The 19,172-nt window shown below is 44.2% G+C and overlaps 2 protein-coding genes across 2 annotated transcripts in view; one reads left to right on the top strand and one right to left on the bottom strand.

Moving 5' to 3' along the window:
* LOC309564420 (uncharacterized protein) overlaps positions 1-19,172 on the top strand; it is a gene marked incomplete at both ends in the record, with an annotated part of 648,900 nt that overhangs the window by 167,149 nt on the left and 462,579 nt on the right. The window contains 7 exon segments of the mRNA XM_082269050.1: positions 2,277-2,411; positions 3,195-3,336; positions 4,109-5,741; positions 7,189-7,202; positions 7,252-7,274; positions 10,171-10,255; positions 14,660-15,885. Coding sequence (XP_082125176.1) covers positions 2,277-2,411; positions 3,195-3,336; positions 4,109-5,741; positions 7,189-7,202; positions 7,252-7,274; positions 10,171-10,255; positions 14,660-15,885 — 3,258 coding nt within the window.
* LOC309562909 (gastrula zinc finger protein XlCGF66.1-like) overlaps positions 1-19,172 on the bottom strand; it is a 471,303-nt gene that overhangs the window by 254,070 nt on the left and 198,061 nt on the right. The window lies entirely within an intron of this gene.

The raw sequence follows: 19,172 nt of genomic DNA, 5'->3' as shown, positions 1-19,172 counted from the left end.
GGTTGGTCCCCTTCCTTGTCCAACATCAGTGCCTGACCTCACAAATGCGCTTCTGGAAGAACGGTCAAACATTCCCATAGACACTCCTAAACCTTGTGGACAGCCTTCCCAGAAGAGTTGAAGCTGTTGTAACTGCAAAGGGTGGGCCAACTCAAAATTGAATATTAAAGTTCATGTGCATGTAAAGGCAGGTGTCCTAATACTTTTGATAATACAGTGTATTTCTATCCCTGTTGGTGGGAGTGGAGATGAGAGCACAAAGCCCTGGTCACGCTATGAGATGTTTCTCCTGGTTGCACTTCTTCTGAGCTCCACAAGGTGGTAATCTCACCTATACCCAGACAGGAAGTCTCTATTGAAGACAGGAAGTGATGTCAGGTGCCGACAGGAAGTATCAGGTCAGAGGTGAGTTGGGAGGAAGTAGAGAGGAGACATTGCTGGAACTGGCAGCAGAGGAGGTAATGAGATATTATTTTATATTTACACCCAGTAACCCCCCCTTCCCCTCCGTCATGTTCCGTCCTCTTCCTCCATAGTCACTGTGACGTCTTTTATCTCCGACACATGATGATACACACATATAAAGTGTGGAAACGTAGATTAACCCCTTCAGGGTCATAATCTTTCCCCACTTACAGGGCCGGAACATTTTCTTTTCTTTGGGCTTAAATTCTAGTATATGGTCCTGAGAGGCTTTGAGGGGGTAATAGGGCTAAAGACTTCGGGGCCTCCGAGAAGATGGAGATTCTGAAGGACCCAGAGGGGTTAGTCAGGCTTCAGGGCTCTGAGGGAAGAGGAGGCTGTAGGCCTCAGGTGACCTCTAAGGTAGGGAGGGGGGATTTTTGATCAATGACGGTCCCTCCTACCTGTACTTTTTATACCTCATTACAAAACTTCTGCCAGGAAATGAAGGCAGCCTTCACCTTCTTCCCATGTTACCGGTCAAGTAATATGTTCCAGGACACCAAGTGGAATGAAGAATGGAAGTCCTTCACCCTGGGTACACACTCGTTGTTAGAGGTCCTCTTTGCGCAGACTCACTTAGTAGGCCCATGTTGTGGGTCTGAGGGAGCCGTCCAATACCTTCCCATGACATAGATTTTGTCAGAGTCTGGAAAATGGATATTGGGGGTAAGGACCCCCAAAGAAAGGAAGTCACGCTAGGATCATGCTGCTTAATCACGGGATCTTTAACCAGTTTCCTACCAGCGCATAGTAAAATGACGCCGGCAGGAACACTTTCTCCCTCCCGCCCACCCGTTCTTACTGCTTCAGGGGGGCGCAGAGATCTGGGATTAGGTGTGCCCGCCGGGACACAGCCCATGCCAGATCAGGGTAAAGAGCCAAAGAAAGTGGGACCCCACAGGGTAAAGAGCCAATGAAACACCAGGAACCCACTGCCATTCTGTAGAAGGTCCTGGGTACTACAGTATATTTGGAGAACAAATCTCTCCCTCCTGTTGTCCTCCTCCTACCCACACTGGGCTGCCATTGGAGGGATGAGAACAAAATTCCCCCCACACTCCCAACACAGCCCTCATCCTCCTGCTCTGCAATCCAATCCCCTCTCTTAGTGCAGAGAGTGACAGTGACATCATCACTCCTATAAATTAGCAGGCTGCCAGAGATTGGAGCCTTGCAGTCGGAGTTCTGTCAATTATCAGGGTTAGTCCAGAACTCTGGTCAAAAGTCAGCAAGTTCCCCTTCCTGGACATCATTATGACCCTGACAGCACTGCCTCAGAGCAAAACAAGAAGACAGAAGAAGGATCGTATTTATCATTCCTTGTCTGTCGATATAAAACGAATCAAAACCAGTTCAGAAATAAAACACACCCAACAGAGAAAAGAGAATTTCTGAAAATGTAACAAACACTAAATAGTTCAAAAACTAAATGTGTTCCCATGAGGTCAGTAGTTCTTAAATGTACAGCAACCCTCCTATTACCCCCCCCCCCCCCCCCCGCACATCCTTTTATTGTGTTGTCGGCACCATCCAAATATTTCTTACTTTCATTTCCCAAAGTTATCCGTCTACAAGGAGACCTGTATAGATCAAATCATGGCACAAATGAGGATGGAGGAGGACCGGAGTTACATGACTGAGAAGATCCTAAACCTCACCCTGGAGATCATCTACCTGCTGACCGGAGAGGTGAGGAGGATTCTGGGAGGTCACATGACATCACTCTTATCTCTATTAATAAAACACAGACCGGAGAGGTGAAGAGGATTCTGGGATTCTAACTTGATATCCCTATCGGTTTCTCATTACAGAGATTTCCTGTTCTGAAGTCATGTGATCCTTTGACCATCACAGTGCCTCCATGTGACTCCCTAAATCCTGAGACACACAACATGGAGAAGATTCTAGAAGTCACCAAGAAGTTGATGGAACTGCTGACAGGAGAGGTGAGCGGTGCTGGGAATTCTGGGACATTATCCAGTAACAGACAAGGGATGTGTCTGGATGGTGACTGTATCATTGTGTGTGTCAGGTTCCTATAAGGTGTCAGGATGTCACTGTCTATTTCTCCATGAAGGAGTGGGAGTATTTAGAAGGACACAAGGATCTCTACAAGGACGTCATGATGGAGAATCAGCCGCCCCTCACATCACCGGGTAAGAGGAGACTTTATTGTAAAGGAGAGAGCAGTACGGAGGGTCCACCTAGATCCCCCATCATCTGATAAACACATAGAAACAATGTATTCAGTCAGTGTGTGTGTTTCCTACAGATAGATCCAGTAATGGGAACCCACCAGAGAGATGTTTCCGTCCTCTGTATTCCCAGGATTCCACACCGGAAGATCACACCGTCCCCCACCATCATCAGGTAGATTAACAATGGCCTGCAGTTATGATTGGTACACCAGCTATTTTATTACAACTATCATTTAATTCTATATTCAGGGTGAAATCCTCGAGGATTCTGATGTTGTTAAAGAGGAAGATGAATACCGTTTGATGGAAGAGTTTTCAGAAGAATACAAGGAGCCAATAACTAATGGGAACCCACCAGAGAGATGTCCCCTTCCTCTGTATTCCCGGGATTCCACACAGGAAGATCACACCATCCCTCACCATCATCAGGTACGTAGGACTAAGGGTATAAAACACAAAAATTCTAAGCTGTGAGATGATATTCTATGTAATTACTTTTTAAAAATATATTCTATCATCTTTGGGGTTTAGGATGAAGAATGGAAAGACATCAAAGTGGAGGTAAAAGAGGAAGAAGAAGAGAGTTTGGTGAGTGGAGATCAGCAGTCTATGGAGGAGGAGGAAATGATTATGGAAAGTAAACCGGAGGAATCTTCTCTACATATGGACACAAGTAAGTCATAAGCCTGGGGCTTCCAGTTTTTATTGTCAAAGCTTAATTGAACAAGGTCCTACATAAACAAAAATGCTGTATTTTAAGACCATTTACACACTTTGGTTAAAAAGACTTTCAGGTTTAAACTTACAGCCTCTTTTTTCAGTCCATCATATACGGCAGTTTTTAGTAGCAATATATACCTTAAGTATTATGCCCCTTTTTTGATCTCAGGGGTTGTGCTTGAGGCTCCATGTAGTAAGTTGTCATTCATTACAGTACACCATATAAAAGGTCCATCTCCACTCCTCAATATAACGTTATGTTCCCAACAAATGAGGAGGAGATACTGTACACCATATGAAAGGTCCATCTCCATTCCTCAATATAACGTCATGTTCCCAACTAATGAGGAGGAGATACTGTACACCATATGAAAGGTCCATCTCCATTCCTCAATATAACGTCATGTTCCCAACAAATGAGGAGGAGATACTGTACACCATATGAAAGGTCCATCTCCATTCCTCAATATAACGTCATGTTCCTAACCAATGAGGAGGAGATACTGTACACCATATGAAAGGTCCATCTCCATTCCTCAATATAACGTCATGTTCCCAACAAATGAGGAGGAGATACTGTACACCATATGAAAGGTCCGTCTCCATTCCTCAATATAACGTCATGTTCCCAACAAATGAGGAGGAGATACTGTACACCATATGATTGTTACTGCTAGATTATCAGATATGTTTTATGAATACCTATATTCATACCTGTTTTCCAGCAGGTGGATGTGATGTCTGGAACATCTCTGAAGGCCATCCAATTTTATCCCCAGACTGTAATGAAAAATCGAATGACATCGGAGAACACTTTCCAGGAGAAGAGGTCATTACTCCGAATACACAGAGATCGATGGATCCCTCTAATCCTCGGGAATCCTCTGATAGATCCCATACTGTAACTCCAGAGACACATCTAAGATCTCACAGTATGGAGAGATCTACAGATCCATCCAATCCCAAGGAATCTCCCCTAAGCCAAGAAGAATTCCACACAGGACAGAGTTCATTGTCATGTTCAGTGTGCGGGAAATCTTTTAGCACAAAGCAAGCACGTCTTAAACATGAGAGAAGTCACACGGGTGAGCGTCCCTACTCATGTTCCGTGTGCGGGAAATGCTTCACTGAGAAATCAAACCTTATAAGACACAATAAAAGCCACACAGGTGAGCGCCCCTATGTATGTCAAGAGTGTGGAAAAGGCTTCATCGAAAAAGGAGACCTTAATGCACACCAGAAAATCCACACGGGGGATCGTCCTTTTCCATGTCGAGAATGTGGAAAATCTTTTATTAAGAAAGGGAGACTTCTTACACACCAGAGAATTCACACCGGTGAGCGTCCCTTTTCATGTCCAGAGTGCGGGAAATGTTTCATTGAGAAAGGAAGCCTTGCTACACACCAGAAACTTCACAAAGAAGGGCAACCCTATTTATGCCAAGAGTGCGGGAAATGTTTCAGGCAGAAAGGAAGCCTTATCAATCACCAGAGGACTCACACGGGTGAGCGTCCGTTTTCATGTTCAGAGTGCGGGAAATGCTTTATTGGGAAAAAATTACTTCTTTTACACCAGAGAACTCACACAGGTGGGCGTACCTTTTCATGTAAAGAGTGCGGGAAATCCTTCACTGAGAAAAAATTACTTCTTTTACACCAGAGAATTCACATGGCTGAGCTTCCCTATTCATGTTCGGAGTGTGGAAAATGTTTCAATCGGGAAAGAGAACTTTTTAAACATCAAAATAGTCACCTAGGCGATGGTCCCTATTCATGTCCAGAGTGCGGGAAATGTTTTGATGAGAAAGGAAAACTTACTAGACACCAAAAAATTCACAACGGTGACAAACCTTATGTGTGTTCAGAGTGTGGGAAAGGATTTATGTGTAATGCAGACCTTCTTCGACACCAGAAGAGTCACACGGGTGAGCGTCCTTATTCATGCTCAGAGTGCGGAAAATGTTTCACTGAGAAGAAAGTACTTTTTATACACCAAAGAATTCATACAGGGGAGTGTCCTTATTCGTGTTTAGAGTGTGGGAAATGTTTCATTCGGATAGAACAGCTTCATAAACACCAGCGATTCCACACAGGTGAGGATCCCTATTTATGTTCAGAGTGCGGGAAAAGTTTCAGTGAGAAGGCAAAACTTCTTAGACATCAAAAAATTCACTCCGGTGATAGACCTTATTCGTGTCAAGAGTGCGGGAAATGTTTTGTTCGTAAAGATGACCATCTTAGACACCTGAGATGTCACATGGGTGTGCGTCCCTATTCGTGTTTAGAGTGCGGGAAATGTTTTACTAAGAAAACAACACTTCTTTCACATCAAAGAATTCACGCCGGTGACAGACCTTAGTCTCGTTCGGGAAATGTTTTTATTCAGAAACATCAGTTAATTGTACAACATGGAATGAACAAGAAAAAGGACACTCATCCGAGTGTGGGAAATGTTTAATTCAGAGAGGGTTCCTACTCAACCGCTTTACGACCGCGCCAAACCAGAGAGTTCACACACCCACCAAAGAGTTCACACACCCACCAGAGAGCTCACTCCCACCCACCATAGAGCTCACACACACACACCAGAGAGCTCACACCCACCAGAGAGTTCACACACCCACCAGAGAGTTTACACACACACCAGAGAGCTCACACCCACCAGAGAGTTCACACACCCACCAGAGAGTTCACACCCACCAGAGAGTTCACACACCCACCAGAAAGAGCCCACACCCACCAGAGAGTTCACACATCCACCAGAGAGTTCACACATCCACCAGAGAGTTCACACATCCACCAGAGAGTTCACACATCCACCAGAGAGTTCATCCACCCACCAGAGAGTTCACCCACCCACCATAGAGCTCACACACACCCACCAGAGAGTTCACACATCCACCAGAGAGTTCACCCACCCACCAGAGAGTTCACACCCACCAGAGAGTTCACACACCCACCAGAGAGTTCACACCCACCAGAGAGTTCACACACCCACCAGAAAGAGCCCACACCCACCAGAGAGTTCACACATCCACCAGAGAGTTCACACATCCACCAGAGAGTTCACCCACCCACCAGAGAGTTCACATACCCACCAGAGAGCTCACACCCACCAGAGAGTTCACACCCACCAGAGAGTTCACACACCCACCAGAGAGCTCACACCCCCCAGAGAGTTCACACACCCACCAGAGAGTTCACACACCCACCAGAGAGCTCACACCCACCAGAGAGTTCACACACCCACCAGAAAGAGCCCACACCCACCAGAGAGCTCACACCCCCCAGAGAGTTTACACCCCCCACAGAGTTTACACCCACCAGAGAGCTCACACACCCACCACAGAGCTCACACCCTTCAGAGAGCTCACACCCACCAGAGAGTTCACACACCCACCAGAAAGAGCCCACACCCCCCAGAGAGCTCACACCCACCAGAGAGCTCACACACCCACCACAGAGCTCACACACCCACCAGAGAGTTCACACCCACCAGAGAGTTCACACCCACCAGAGAGCTCACACCCACCAGAGAGTTCACACACACCCAATGTGACAGTCCCAATGCAGAAGTGATCATCAGCAGCAGGACTTAGGAGGAAAACCTGGAGGGGGGAGAGAGCACCACCTCTCGACTCTCTTCGGCTTTCCGGATACTGATAGAAGTAATGATTTTGCTGTCACTACTCCTGCCAGTTTGAAGTGGCTGATACCAGCGCCAGGGGCAGCTGCCCCCTTTTTCCCCCCACCCCGGCCCTACCATACCTATACTTTTGTAATCTCCGATCTTCGGATTCTTTAGCAGAGTATTGGGAGGTAAGTCAATAATGATGAATTGTTTTAAAGAGTGATTTTATATTTCTAGGGATTGTTGAGATAAAATTAATGGTAAGACAAAAGCACTGAACTGCGTAGGTGAAAGTGACGCAGCTCTCCCGATCAGCCTATGTAAGGTCGACTTCAGGCATTGCTTCCCCACAAACTACTCCCACCACCAACCCGGGCTTAGTCATAGAGGTACCTCTATGACTAATCCTGCGGTAAGCAGGACGAAACGCGTCAGATGTTGTAGATTGTGGAGGAGCAACAGCTGATGCACTTCTTACTGCTACCTTACATGGGCTGGTTGGGAGGGTGGCGTCACTTTCACCTACGTGTCTGACTCTCTCTGGGTGGGTGCATCTTGACGCCGGCACCCCCATTCCTGGAGATCCTTCTTGCTTAGAGTGGCACTCCAAATCTTTCCTGGGTCGCAGCACTAAACTGTGGTTATACATGGGCAAACGTGGCTTCATGGTGGCAATATGTGGGCAACACACTGGCAACTGTGAGAAGGAAGTGGGCAACAAAGTCAGGTAATACATGACCTTGCGTGGACAGTTGTACTTTAACACACATACAGTACACTGCAACACACAGATATTAAAATGGCGGAATATCCAGTCCAATCCTGTTAGGATTTGTCCATGAACATTTTTACCTTTGTTATTGGCTGCTACACATCATTGGACTTTTTTTATTTTTTTTTAAGAAGAGGAAGAAGCTGGGTTTTCACTGGTCCAGCCAATGTATGATAAAGAAAATGTATGATATAAATGTATATTTTTACTTTGATTTATATTATGTCTTTTTTTTTTTTTATTGTATCCTACTGATTCTGATTTGTAAAAAAAAAAACAAGAAAACTTTTTACTTTGCAATGTTCCGAGTCCTTTTTTTTTTTTTTTTTTTAACTGAAGAAGCTGGTTTTTAATTGGTCCAGCCAATGTATGATAAGTTTGATGTAGATTCTTACTTTGATTTAAATTTCATATTTTTTATTGTACGTTAATGGTTCTGATTTGTAAAATAAACAAGAAAACTTTTTACTTTACAATATTCCATTCTGAGTCTTGATTGTTATTTTTATTTTTTTTTACTGAAGAAGCTGGGTTTTAATTGGTCCAGCCAATGTATTATAAGTTTGTATATTTTTACTTTGATTTAAATTACATATTTTTTTATTGTATGTCAATGGTTCTGATTTGTAAAATAAACAAGAAAACTTTTTACTTTACAATATTCCATTCTGATTTTTATTTTTATTGAAGAAGCTGGGTTTTTATTGGTCCAGCCAATGTATAATAAGTTTGATGTATATTTTTACTTTGATTTAAATTTCCTATTTTTTATTGTACGTTAATGATTCTGATTTGTAAAATTAACAAGAAAACATTTTACTTTACAATATTCCGTTCTGATTTTTTTTTTTTTTTTTACTGAAGAAGCTGGGTTTTCATTGGTCCAGCCAATGTATGATAAATTTGATGTAGATTCTTACTTTTGATTTAAATTTTGTATTTTTTATTGTACGTTAATGATTCTAATTTGTAAAATAAACAAGAAAACTTTTTACTTTACAATATTCCATTCTGAGTCTTTATTGTTTTTTTTTTAACTGAAGAAGCTGGTTTTTAATTGGTCCAGCCAATGTGTAAGTTTGATGTAGATTCTTACTTTGATTTATATTTCATAGTTTATATTGTACGTTAATGATTCTGATTTGTAAAATAAACGAGAAAACTTTTCACTTTACAATATTCCATTCTAATGGCCTGTACACACGATCCGAAAATCGGACGAAAATTAACGCTTGTGAAGGGATCGGACGAAAATCGGATCGTTAGTACACAGCTTACGAGAGGCGATCACGACAGTTCACCCGATATTATCCGGTCGTGCAAGCATAAAAATTTTGATCGTATTATAACACATCGTACGATAATCGTATTATCAGTATGTTGTTCCTCCGAAAAAAATGGTGAGCAGTAGACAGCGCATGAGCAGTAGACATCATTTTCCCCTCACACGCTACAGAGTGTCCTGTTTAGATCACATGACCAAATCATTAAGGATGGACAAAGACCAAAGCCAAGTGACTGAGACGATATTAGACCTCACCCTGGATATCATCTACCTGCTGACCGGAGAGGTGAGGTGGATTCTGGGAGGTCACATGACATCACTCTTATCTCTATTAATAAAACACAGACCTGACCGGAGAGGTGAGAAGGATTCTGGGAAGTCTTTAGTAAATATTTTCTCAATTCACTTAGGATTATAAAGTGTTAAAGAAAATGTCTGGTGATCCATTAACACCCAACCGCTGTCTTTGTGGGACATCACCCATCACAGTGTCTCCACCTCAGTGCCTGACACCTGATAGAAAAGAGAAGAAGATTCTAGAAGTCACCAAGAAGATCGTTGATCTGCTGACAGGAGAGGTGAGCGGTGCTGGGAATTCTGGGACATTATCCAGTAACAGACAAGGGATGTGTCTGGATGGTGACTGTATCATTGTGTGTGTCAGGTTCCTATAAGGTGTCAGGATGTCACTGTCTATTTCTCCATGGAGGAGTGGGAGTATTTAGAAGGACACAAGGATCTCTACAAGGACATCATGATGGAGAATCAGCCGCCCCTCACATCACCGGGTAAGAGGAGACTTTATTGTAAAGGAGAGAGCAGTACGGAGGCTCCACCTAGATCCCCCATCATCTGATAAACACATAGAAACAATGTATTCAGTCAGTGTGTGTGTTTCCTACAGATGGATCCAGTAATGGGAACCCACCAGATGGATGTCCGCGTCCTCTGTATTCCCGAAATTCCACACAGGAAGATCACACCATCCCTCACCATCATCAGGTAGGTGGGACTAAGCATGTAGACCTGTGAGAGGACATTCTTCTATGTAATCTTTTGTTCCTTTTTACGAATGTGTTCTGTCATCTTTGGGGTTTAGGGTGAAGAACTGAGTGACATCAAAGCTGAAGATAAAAAGGAAGAAGAACCATCTGTGAGGGGAGATCAGCAGTCTACGGAGGAGGGTAAGATGATCATAAAAAGTAACTAGGATGAATCTTCTCTACATAAGGACGTGGAATTTCTAGCTACACTGTAAAGGATACTCCAAAGGAAGATGGAAGTAATACCTTTAGAAGTGTAGGCTGACAGCCGGTTCACAATAGAGCAGGGTACCAGAGGAAGGACCAGTTCTTGAATCTACTGAGTTGGAACCATGCTGGAGCACTCTGGGAGAGGATGGTCCTGAAAATAAATAGAGAATCACTCTGGAATGGGTAAGACATAGAAATAGGATCATGTAGCCCACAACAAAAGTAGTTACCGTAGGATCCTGCAGGGTGCAGAGTCTAAGGGCCAGCCAATGTTCATCAGAGCTCTTGATTGTAGAGATGTAATTAAGTTGCATTCTTACTCCAGTAGGATTCCAGTCGTACCAAGGGTCAGGGCAGGGAGAGCACGCGGATACATGGGAACAAAGCAAATGGTCAGAGCAAGTAGCACATTCAGCTAGACAAGAAAAAAATCAATGGTCAAGGCAGATAGAAGACTCAGATAACAAGGAAGAGAAGCAGGATGGATAGCAGGTGGGTATAGAGCTCGGCAGCTAGTTTTCAAAATCATTGCTCGATTAATAGCAAGAGTAGGACGGCTTTCAGATTGGTTGCTGCCCAACAAAAAGAGAAAAGTTCAGCTCTGGCTGTAGCATGACTGAGAGTTCAATAAAACAAGGAGGAGATACTGTACACCATATGAAAGTTCCATCTCCATTCCTCAATATAACGTCATGTTCCCAACAAATGAGGAGCAGATACTGTACACCATATGAAAGGTCCATCTCCATTCCTCAATATAACGTCATGTTCCTACAAATGAGGAGGAGATACTGTACACCATATGAAAGGTCCATCTCCATTCCTCAATATAACGTCATGTTCCCAACAAATGAGGAGGAGATACTGTACACCATATGAAAGGTCCATCTCCATTCCTCAATATAACGTCATGTTCCCAACAAATGAGGAGGAGATACTGTACACCATATGAAAGGTCTATCTTCATTCCTCAATATAACGTCATGCAGGGCTGATCCCAGGGTCACAGACGCCTGGGTGCAGAAATATTTCTGGCGCCCCCACATGGGCGTGGTCATCTTACTAACTCCTCCTCTTTACAAATGTTTCTATGGCAACGACTTAAACACAGAGATGCTCCCCTAAGGAGTCTTCCTTACCCCGGGACCCTGCCACGATCTCTTAACAGTAAACAAATTACAGGAAGAGAAGCAGAGTACTCTAATAGGACCTAGAGGGGGGGTCTCTCTAATGGACACAGAGAGAGCCTCTGTTAGAGAGTCTGTTAGACAGAGCCCCCAGACATACTATAGGAGATGGTCAGAAACTGCAGACTTGATACAAGAGATGGTCAGAGACTGCGGATATGTATCGATGCAGCCTCACCAGTGCCCATCAAATGCAAGCTTATCAGTGCCCATAAAATGCTGCCTTATCAGTTCTGCCCACCAAATGCAGACTCATCAGTGCTCACCAAATGCAGACTCATTTGACTGGACTTCTACTTTAAGTCTTAACTTTTTAGGATGTTTCACTTTAAGTCAAGTTAAAAATATGGTGCCTTCTAGGTGTAATGTGAGGAAAATATCTTATCTGCCTTGTGGGCTTTTAGTTGTATATTCTGTGAGGAAGTACCAGGGTTGTATAAGGTCTGCAATCTACATTATAACAGTTTTTCCTACTGTGTACAGGATCAGCGTGGGCCACAATGTGGAGGGCTTATCAACTGCCCTTATGACATAGATAAAAACCGTCAGTATGGAGCTGTTCTGGGCACTTTGTGGGCTTACTGTGTTACTTATTTTGGAAAGGCTGGGTGGTATGCCTTCTAGAGATCCACATTGGAAGCAGCTAGTCACATAACTACTGTGAAGAGGCAGTTAAAAATAGTACAAGAAGACAGATAATGCACAACATCCACAAATGAAGCTCATTATATATATATCTTAATACAATTTTAAAGCCATCTATAACTCTTTTACACACCTCATGACCTTTACCCTATTGTCTTACAATTTTAATAATGCATCTACAATATTAACCGCTTGCCGACTGCGCACAGTATATTTACTGCGGCAGTCAGACCCGGCCAGGCAGAGTGACGTAGATCTACGTCGCTAGCCTGTCACAGGGTTTTGAGCCAATAGCGGGCGAGCGCGCACCCGCTGAGGTGCGCGCCCGCTGAGGTGCGCGCCCGCCTCGGCTCGTTCACGGAGGAGTGCGGGCGTGTGACCGGCGGACCCGATGTCCGCCGGTCACACTACGATCGTCGGTAGAGCGGGAGAAAGGCAGAGCGGCTTATGTAAACAAGCCGCCTGTCATTCTCCCCTGTGTAAAAATGGATATCAGACGGTTCTACTATGTAGAACCGTTGATCTCTGTTTTTACACTACCGTAGTAGCCATGTCCCACTACAGTTAGAATCACGCCCCTAGGGACACACTTAACCCCTCCCTGTCCAATACAGTTAACCCCTTCCCTGCCAGTGTCATTTTTACTGTAACAGTGCATATGTATAGCACTGATTACTGCAGTAATGTCACTGGTACCCCCAAAAGTGTAAAAAATGTCAGTCAGGGGTCCGATCTGTCCGCCGCAATGTCGCAGTACCGCAAAAAAAATCGCAGATCGCCGCCATTACTCGTTAAAAAAAAAAAAACACCAAAAATGACAAAAATCTTTCCCTTTGTTAGTAAACGCAATAACTTTTGCGCAAACCAATCAAAATACGCTTTTTGCGATTTTTTTTACCAAACATATGTAGCATAAAACAAATTGGCCGAAAATGTTAAAAAAATTTAGATTTTTACATTTTTTTGGGGGGGAATTTCATATAAAAAAAAGTGAAAAATATTGTTATTTTTGCAAAATTGACGCAATTTTTTTGTTTATAACGCATGATCAAAAAATCGCACAGGTGATCAAATACCACCAAAAGAAAGCTCTGTTTGTGGGGAAAAAAAGGACGTCAAATTCGTTTAGGTACAGCGTCACACGACCGCGCAATTGCCTGTTAAAGTCACACAGTAAAAAATCGCAAAAAAAACCCTGGTCAGGAAGGGGGTAAAATCTTCCGGGGCTTAAGTGGTTAAATACAGCAAGTGTTACATTTCCCTTGGACCAGAAGACATTTGTAGCTGCAGTCCAATCTTATGGTGTTATAATAACAACTCAGAATAAATTATCTTTTTTAAATGACAATTGTAGGAAATGTTAAGGTAAATTTTAATTATTCAAAAAAGGTCATAACAGCAAACAAGTGCCATTTTAGGTTTACCTCTGGCCAGAGATGGTGCTGTGACATGGCTCTGGGTGGTCCCGCAATGTTGTTTCACTGCATCTCTGCCCCGGATGTGATGTAATAGGTCGAGCCATAGCCTTGTCACTTCTGGCAGACTGTGCTCTATTCAGACAGACGGCATTGGGCGCCGGACACGGCTCCCGGTAGATGTCCATTTACACATAAGCAAGTCCCGGGAGTCTCTCCAGGCGCTACATCCTTTGTAGTTCCGGGCGGCTCACAGGCGGAGTGATATCAAATGCACTCCGCCTGTGAGAGGAGGAGCCGTACAGAGGAAGAAGCGGCTTTGCTCTCTACTCCTGCAGCCGCCTGCTTTCTCTGTACGGCTCCTCCTCTCACACAGGCGGAGTGCATTTGATATCACTCCGCCTGTGAGCCGCCCGGAACTACAAAGGATGTAGCGGCTGGAGAGACTCCCGGGACTTGCAGGAGATTGGATAAGGTGCGGCGTGCGCCCCCCTCATGCGGCGCCTGGGCGCGGTGCACCTCGGGCACCCGCCTCGGATCGGCCCTGACGTCATGTTCCCAACAAATGAGGAGGAGATACTGGACACCATATGAAAGGTCCATCTCCATTCCTCAATATAACGTCGTGTTCCCAATAAATGAGGAGGAGATACTGTACACCATATGAAAGGTCCATCTCCATTCCTTAATATAACGTCATGTTCCCAACAAATGAGGAGGAGATACTGTACACCATATGAAAGGTCCATCTCTATTCCTCAATATAACGTCATGTTCCCTACAAATGAGGAGGAGATACTGTACACCATATGAAAGGTCCATCTCCATTCCTGAATAAAACATCGGGACCATCTTCTATGGAAGGTGGAGGAAGCACAGTCTCTAATCTTCATCCATGTCTCCTAAGGACAAACCCTGTCATCATGTATGGTGTGGTTATATTCTGTCCTTTATCCAGATTATATTCATATTTTTATGTTATGACAAAGTTTTGTAAAACTTTTTAGTGCCAGATCCACATATTCAATTTCTGGATGTAAGGCATGAATAATATTTATAAAATTAAGTTAAAAATTATTTTCTAACAGGTGGACGCTGTGCCAGGAATATCTCTGAGGGACATCCTATGTTATCTCCAAATTATAATGAAAAATCGAATGACATCGGAGAACACTTTCCAGGAGAAAAGGTCATTACTCAGAATACACGGAGATCGATGGATCCCTCTAATCCTCGGGAGTCCTCTGATAGATCACATACTGTAACTCCAGAGACACATCTAAGATCTCACAGTATGGAGAGATCTAGAGATCCGTCTAATGCCAAGAAACTTTCCCTAAGCCAAGAAGAAGTCCCCGCAGTAGAGAGTTCATTCTCATGTCCAGAGTGCGGAAAATCCTTCACTAAAAGCAGAAACCTTCTTAGACATCAGAGAATTCACTTGGGGAAGCATCCTTTTTCATGTTCAGAGTGCGGGAAAACATTCACTAAAAAAAGAGACGTTCTTAGACATCGGAAAATTCACATGGGGGAGCGTCCTTATTCATGTTTAGAGTGCGGGAAATCTTTTACTCAGAAAGGACACCTAAATAAACACCAGAAAATTCACACTGGTGAGCGTCCTTATTCATGCTCAGAGTGCGGGAAATCTTTCCATAAAAACTGCAGCCTTCTTAAACACCAGAGAATTCACACAGGAGAACATCCCTTTTTATGTTCAGAGTGCGGGAAATGTTTCAGTTGGAAAGGCGGCCTGCTTACACACCAAAGAATTCACACGGGTTACCTTCCTTTTTCATGTTCAGAGTGCGGGAAATGTTTCCTTGATAAAGGAAAGCTTCGTGGTCACCTGAGAGTTCACACAGGTGAGCGTCCCTATGCATGTCCAGAGTGCGGGAAATGTTTCACTGCGAAAGGAACTCTTCTGAAGCACCACAGAATTCACACGGGTGACCTTCCTTTTTCATGTTCAGAGTGCGGGAAATGTTTCAGTGAGAAAAAGAGTCTTGTTACACACCAGACAGTTCACACTGGTGAGCGCGCCTATCCATGTTCAGAGTGTGGAAAATGTTTCGCTTACAAAGGGAACCTTGTTACACACCAGAAAATTCACCTGGGAGAACGTCCTTTTTCATGCTCAGAGTGCGGGAAATGTTTTAGTCAGAAAGCGAGCCTTCTTAGGCATCAGAGATATCACACGGGAGAGCGTCCCTATTCATGTTCAGAGTGTGGGAGAGGCTTTGCTGAGAAAAGAAGCCTTGTTAGACACCAGAGAACTCACACAGGCTTACTAGGCAGGAAGATTGGGAGCCCCTCATAACCATTCATTACCAAAAGTATTGGGACGCCTGCCTTTACACACACATGAACTTTAATGGCATCCCAGTCTTAGTCCGTAGGGTTCAACATTGAGTTGGCACACCATTTGCAGCTATAACAGCTTCAACTCTTCTGGAAAGGCTGTCCACAAGGTGAAGGAGTGTGTCTACGGGAATGTTTGACCATTCTTCCAGAAGCCCATTTGTGAGGTCAGGCACTGATGTTGGACGAGAAGGCCTGGCTCGCAGTCTTCGCTCTAATTCATCCCAAAGGTGTTCTATGGGGTTGAGGTCAGGACCAGTCAAGTTCCTCCACCCCAAACTCGCTCCTCCATGTCTTTTTATGGACCTTGCTTTGTGCACTGGTGCGCAGTCATGTTGGAACAGGAAGGGGCCATCCCCAAACTGTTCCTACAAAGTTGGGAGCATGAAATTGTCCAAAATGTCTTGGTATGCTGACGCCTTAAGAGTTCCCTTCACTGGAACTAAGGGGCCAAGCTCAACCCCTGAAAAACAACCCCACACCATAATCCCCCCTCCACCAAATGATTTGGACATTTCTCTGAAGAGGAGGGTTTTCAGAGATCGCCTAAAAGCTAATAGAGTAGGAGATAATCGGACAGCTAAGGGTAAGGAGTTCCACAGGATTGGAGAGGCTCTGGTAAAGTCCTGGAGGCGAGCATGGGAGGAGGTGACGAGGGAGCTAGAGAGCAGGAGGTTTTGAGAAGAACGAAGAGAGCGATTAGATTGGTATTTTGAGATAAGGCTAGTGATGTAGCTGGGGGCTAAGCTGTGGATGGCTTTGTAAGATGTTGTTAGTATTTTGAATTTAATTAGTTGGGTAAGCGGAAGCCAGTGGAGGGCTTGACAGAGAGGAGCAGCGGACACTGAGCGATTGGTAAGGTGGATGAGTCTGGCGGCAGCATTTATGATGGATTGAAGGGGGGAGGAGCCTATGTAGAGGTAAGCCAATGAGAAGGGAATTGCAGTAGTTGAGGCGCGAGAGGACCAGGGAGTGAACTAAGAGCTTTGTTGTGTCTTTGGTTAGAAAGGGGCGTATTTTGGAGATGTTGCGGAGGTTGAGGCGGCAAGATTTGAACAGCGATTGAATGTGGGGCTTGAAGGAAAATTCAGAGTCCAGGACAACACCTAGGACCTTGGCATGCGGGGATGGGCTGATGGTAGTGCCATCAAAATTGACAGAGCAATCAGGGGAAGGAGCACGTGGTGGAGGAAAAATTATAAGCTCGGTTTTGGATGGATTGAGTTTGAGGAAGTGGTGAGACATCCAGACTGATATATCTGATAGTAAATTAGTGATACGTGAGGAGACTGAGGGAGAGAGCTGAGGAGTGGATAGATAGATTTGGGTATCGTTAGCATAGAGATGGTATCTGACCAAGAGAGGAGGTGTAGATTGAAAATAGGAGGGGTCCAAGAACAGAGCCTTGGGGGACCCCAACAGAGAAGAGGAGAGGAGGAAGTAGAATTGTAGGTAACGCTAAAGGTGCGGTTGGATAAGTAAGAAGATAACCAGTGAAGAGTACAGTCACCGAGACCAAAGGCATGGAGTTTTTTGAGGAGGAGGGGATGGTCAACCGTATCAAAGGCAGCAGAAAGGTCCAGGAGTAGGAGTACAGAATAGTGTCCATTGGTTTTGGCCATTAGTAGATTGTTTGTCAGTTTTTAGGAGAGCAGTTTCAGTGGAGTGTTGAGGCCGAAATCCAGACTGAAGGGGATCAAGGAGGCTATTCTCGGCAAGGTGGTCGCACAGTCGGTTGTAGACCAGACGTTCAAGGAGTTTGGATAAAAAGGGGAGCAAGGAAATAGGACGTAGGTTGTTAAGATTGGTTGGGTCCAGTGAGGGCTTTTTAAGTATGGGGCTGACTAGTGCATGTTTTAGAGAGTTATGGAAGATGCCTGAAGAGAGTGAGAGGTTGAAGATGTGGGCTAGAGAGCGTAGAATAGAGCCAGAGGCTGAACGTAGCATTTGCGAGGGAACAGGATCCAGAGGGCAGGTGGTTAAGTGGACGTTAGCAAGTAGTTTAGCAACCTCATCTATAGTGGTGGGGTTGAATGAGGGAAGTAGTGATCGCACCTGTGGGCATGAAGCGTAAAGCATGAAAAGTATCTGAACAGCAATGATCTCCTTATGAATTGTATCAAACTTCTGTTTGAAGTGGTAGGCGATCTCCTGGGCAGTGAGTGAGTCAGGGGGAGGAGGTAGTGGAGGACGGAGTAGAGAATTAAAGGTAGCGAAGAACTTTCGGGGGCGGGATGACAAGCTGTTAACGAGAGTGATAAAATAGGTCTGTTTGGCAGTGTGGAGACTGGAAATGTATTATTGGAGGGCAGATTTATATTGGTTGAAATCTTTCTGAGAGCTAGTCTTACGCCATAGGCGCTCAAGAGCACGACTATGCTTTTTCAGACTTCTAGTGTTATCCGTTTGCCAAGTATACAAAATGTTTCAGTGTGGATCAGTGTGAACCTAGTATTAGGCAGCAAGGATGACCAGGGAGGAGAGGTGAGGGTTAAAAAAAAAACACTCATCCATTAAAGTCACATATAAATGCTTCTTGTCTATGCTGTTGCGACTAAAGTTGCATCAATAATAATAAAGAAAAAATGACCAGCGCTATTTACTGTTAAATATGGAGAGAATGTAAATTGAGAAAAAGGTGTAAGCTGCCACCAATCAACCCTCAGGTGCAAGGGTGAATGTGAGAAATTTGGGATGTGACGATTGGTATCAGCGCTACCTTAATGTGATTAAACAATAAAGTGCCACAAACTGGCGTGAGTGAAGTTTTCAGTGAGAAAATAATAATATAAAATAAAATGAATCTCAAAGTGTCACCAACTGACGTGGGTAAAAACTCAGTGAGAAATTAATACGTGGTGAACAAAATGTGTTTATTCAAGCAATATGAAAATATCCAAACTCACAGCCAAAAGAAATGTGGTGGTGTATAAGAACCAAAAGACATAAATACTGTGAAAAGATGTGAATTTATTGTCCTTCCCACTACCAAAGGGATATTAAAATTAGTAACCAGGACACAGATGCCTGATGTGTGTGCCACAAGTTATGTGATTTAACAGGTAGTGGACATCGTGAAGTGAAAGTGAGATTACTGCTGTGTAAATTCCAAACTCGCCACTGGGTGGCGTATCAATCATACGACCTGTTCACTATCCACAATCACTGTGTGGTTAGAGGGGATCCTTCCTCCGTTCCGGGGGGAGCAGCGAGCCGGTGATCTTGCTCTAGATGCTCCAA

This window comes from Pelophylax lessonae, assembly GCF_965119305.1.
Source record: "Pelophylax lessonae genome assembly, chromosome: 9".
Classification (NCBI taxonomy): domain Eukaryota; kingdom Metazoa; phylum Chordata; class Amphibia; order Anura; family Ranidae; genus Pelophylax; species Pelophylax lessonae.
The sequence above is the reverse complement of the archived record's forward strand: the minus strand, read 5'-3'. Positions and strand labels throughout refer to the sequence as shown.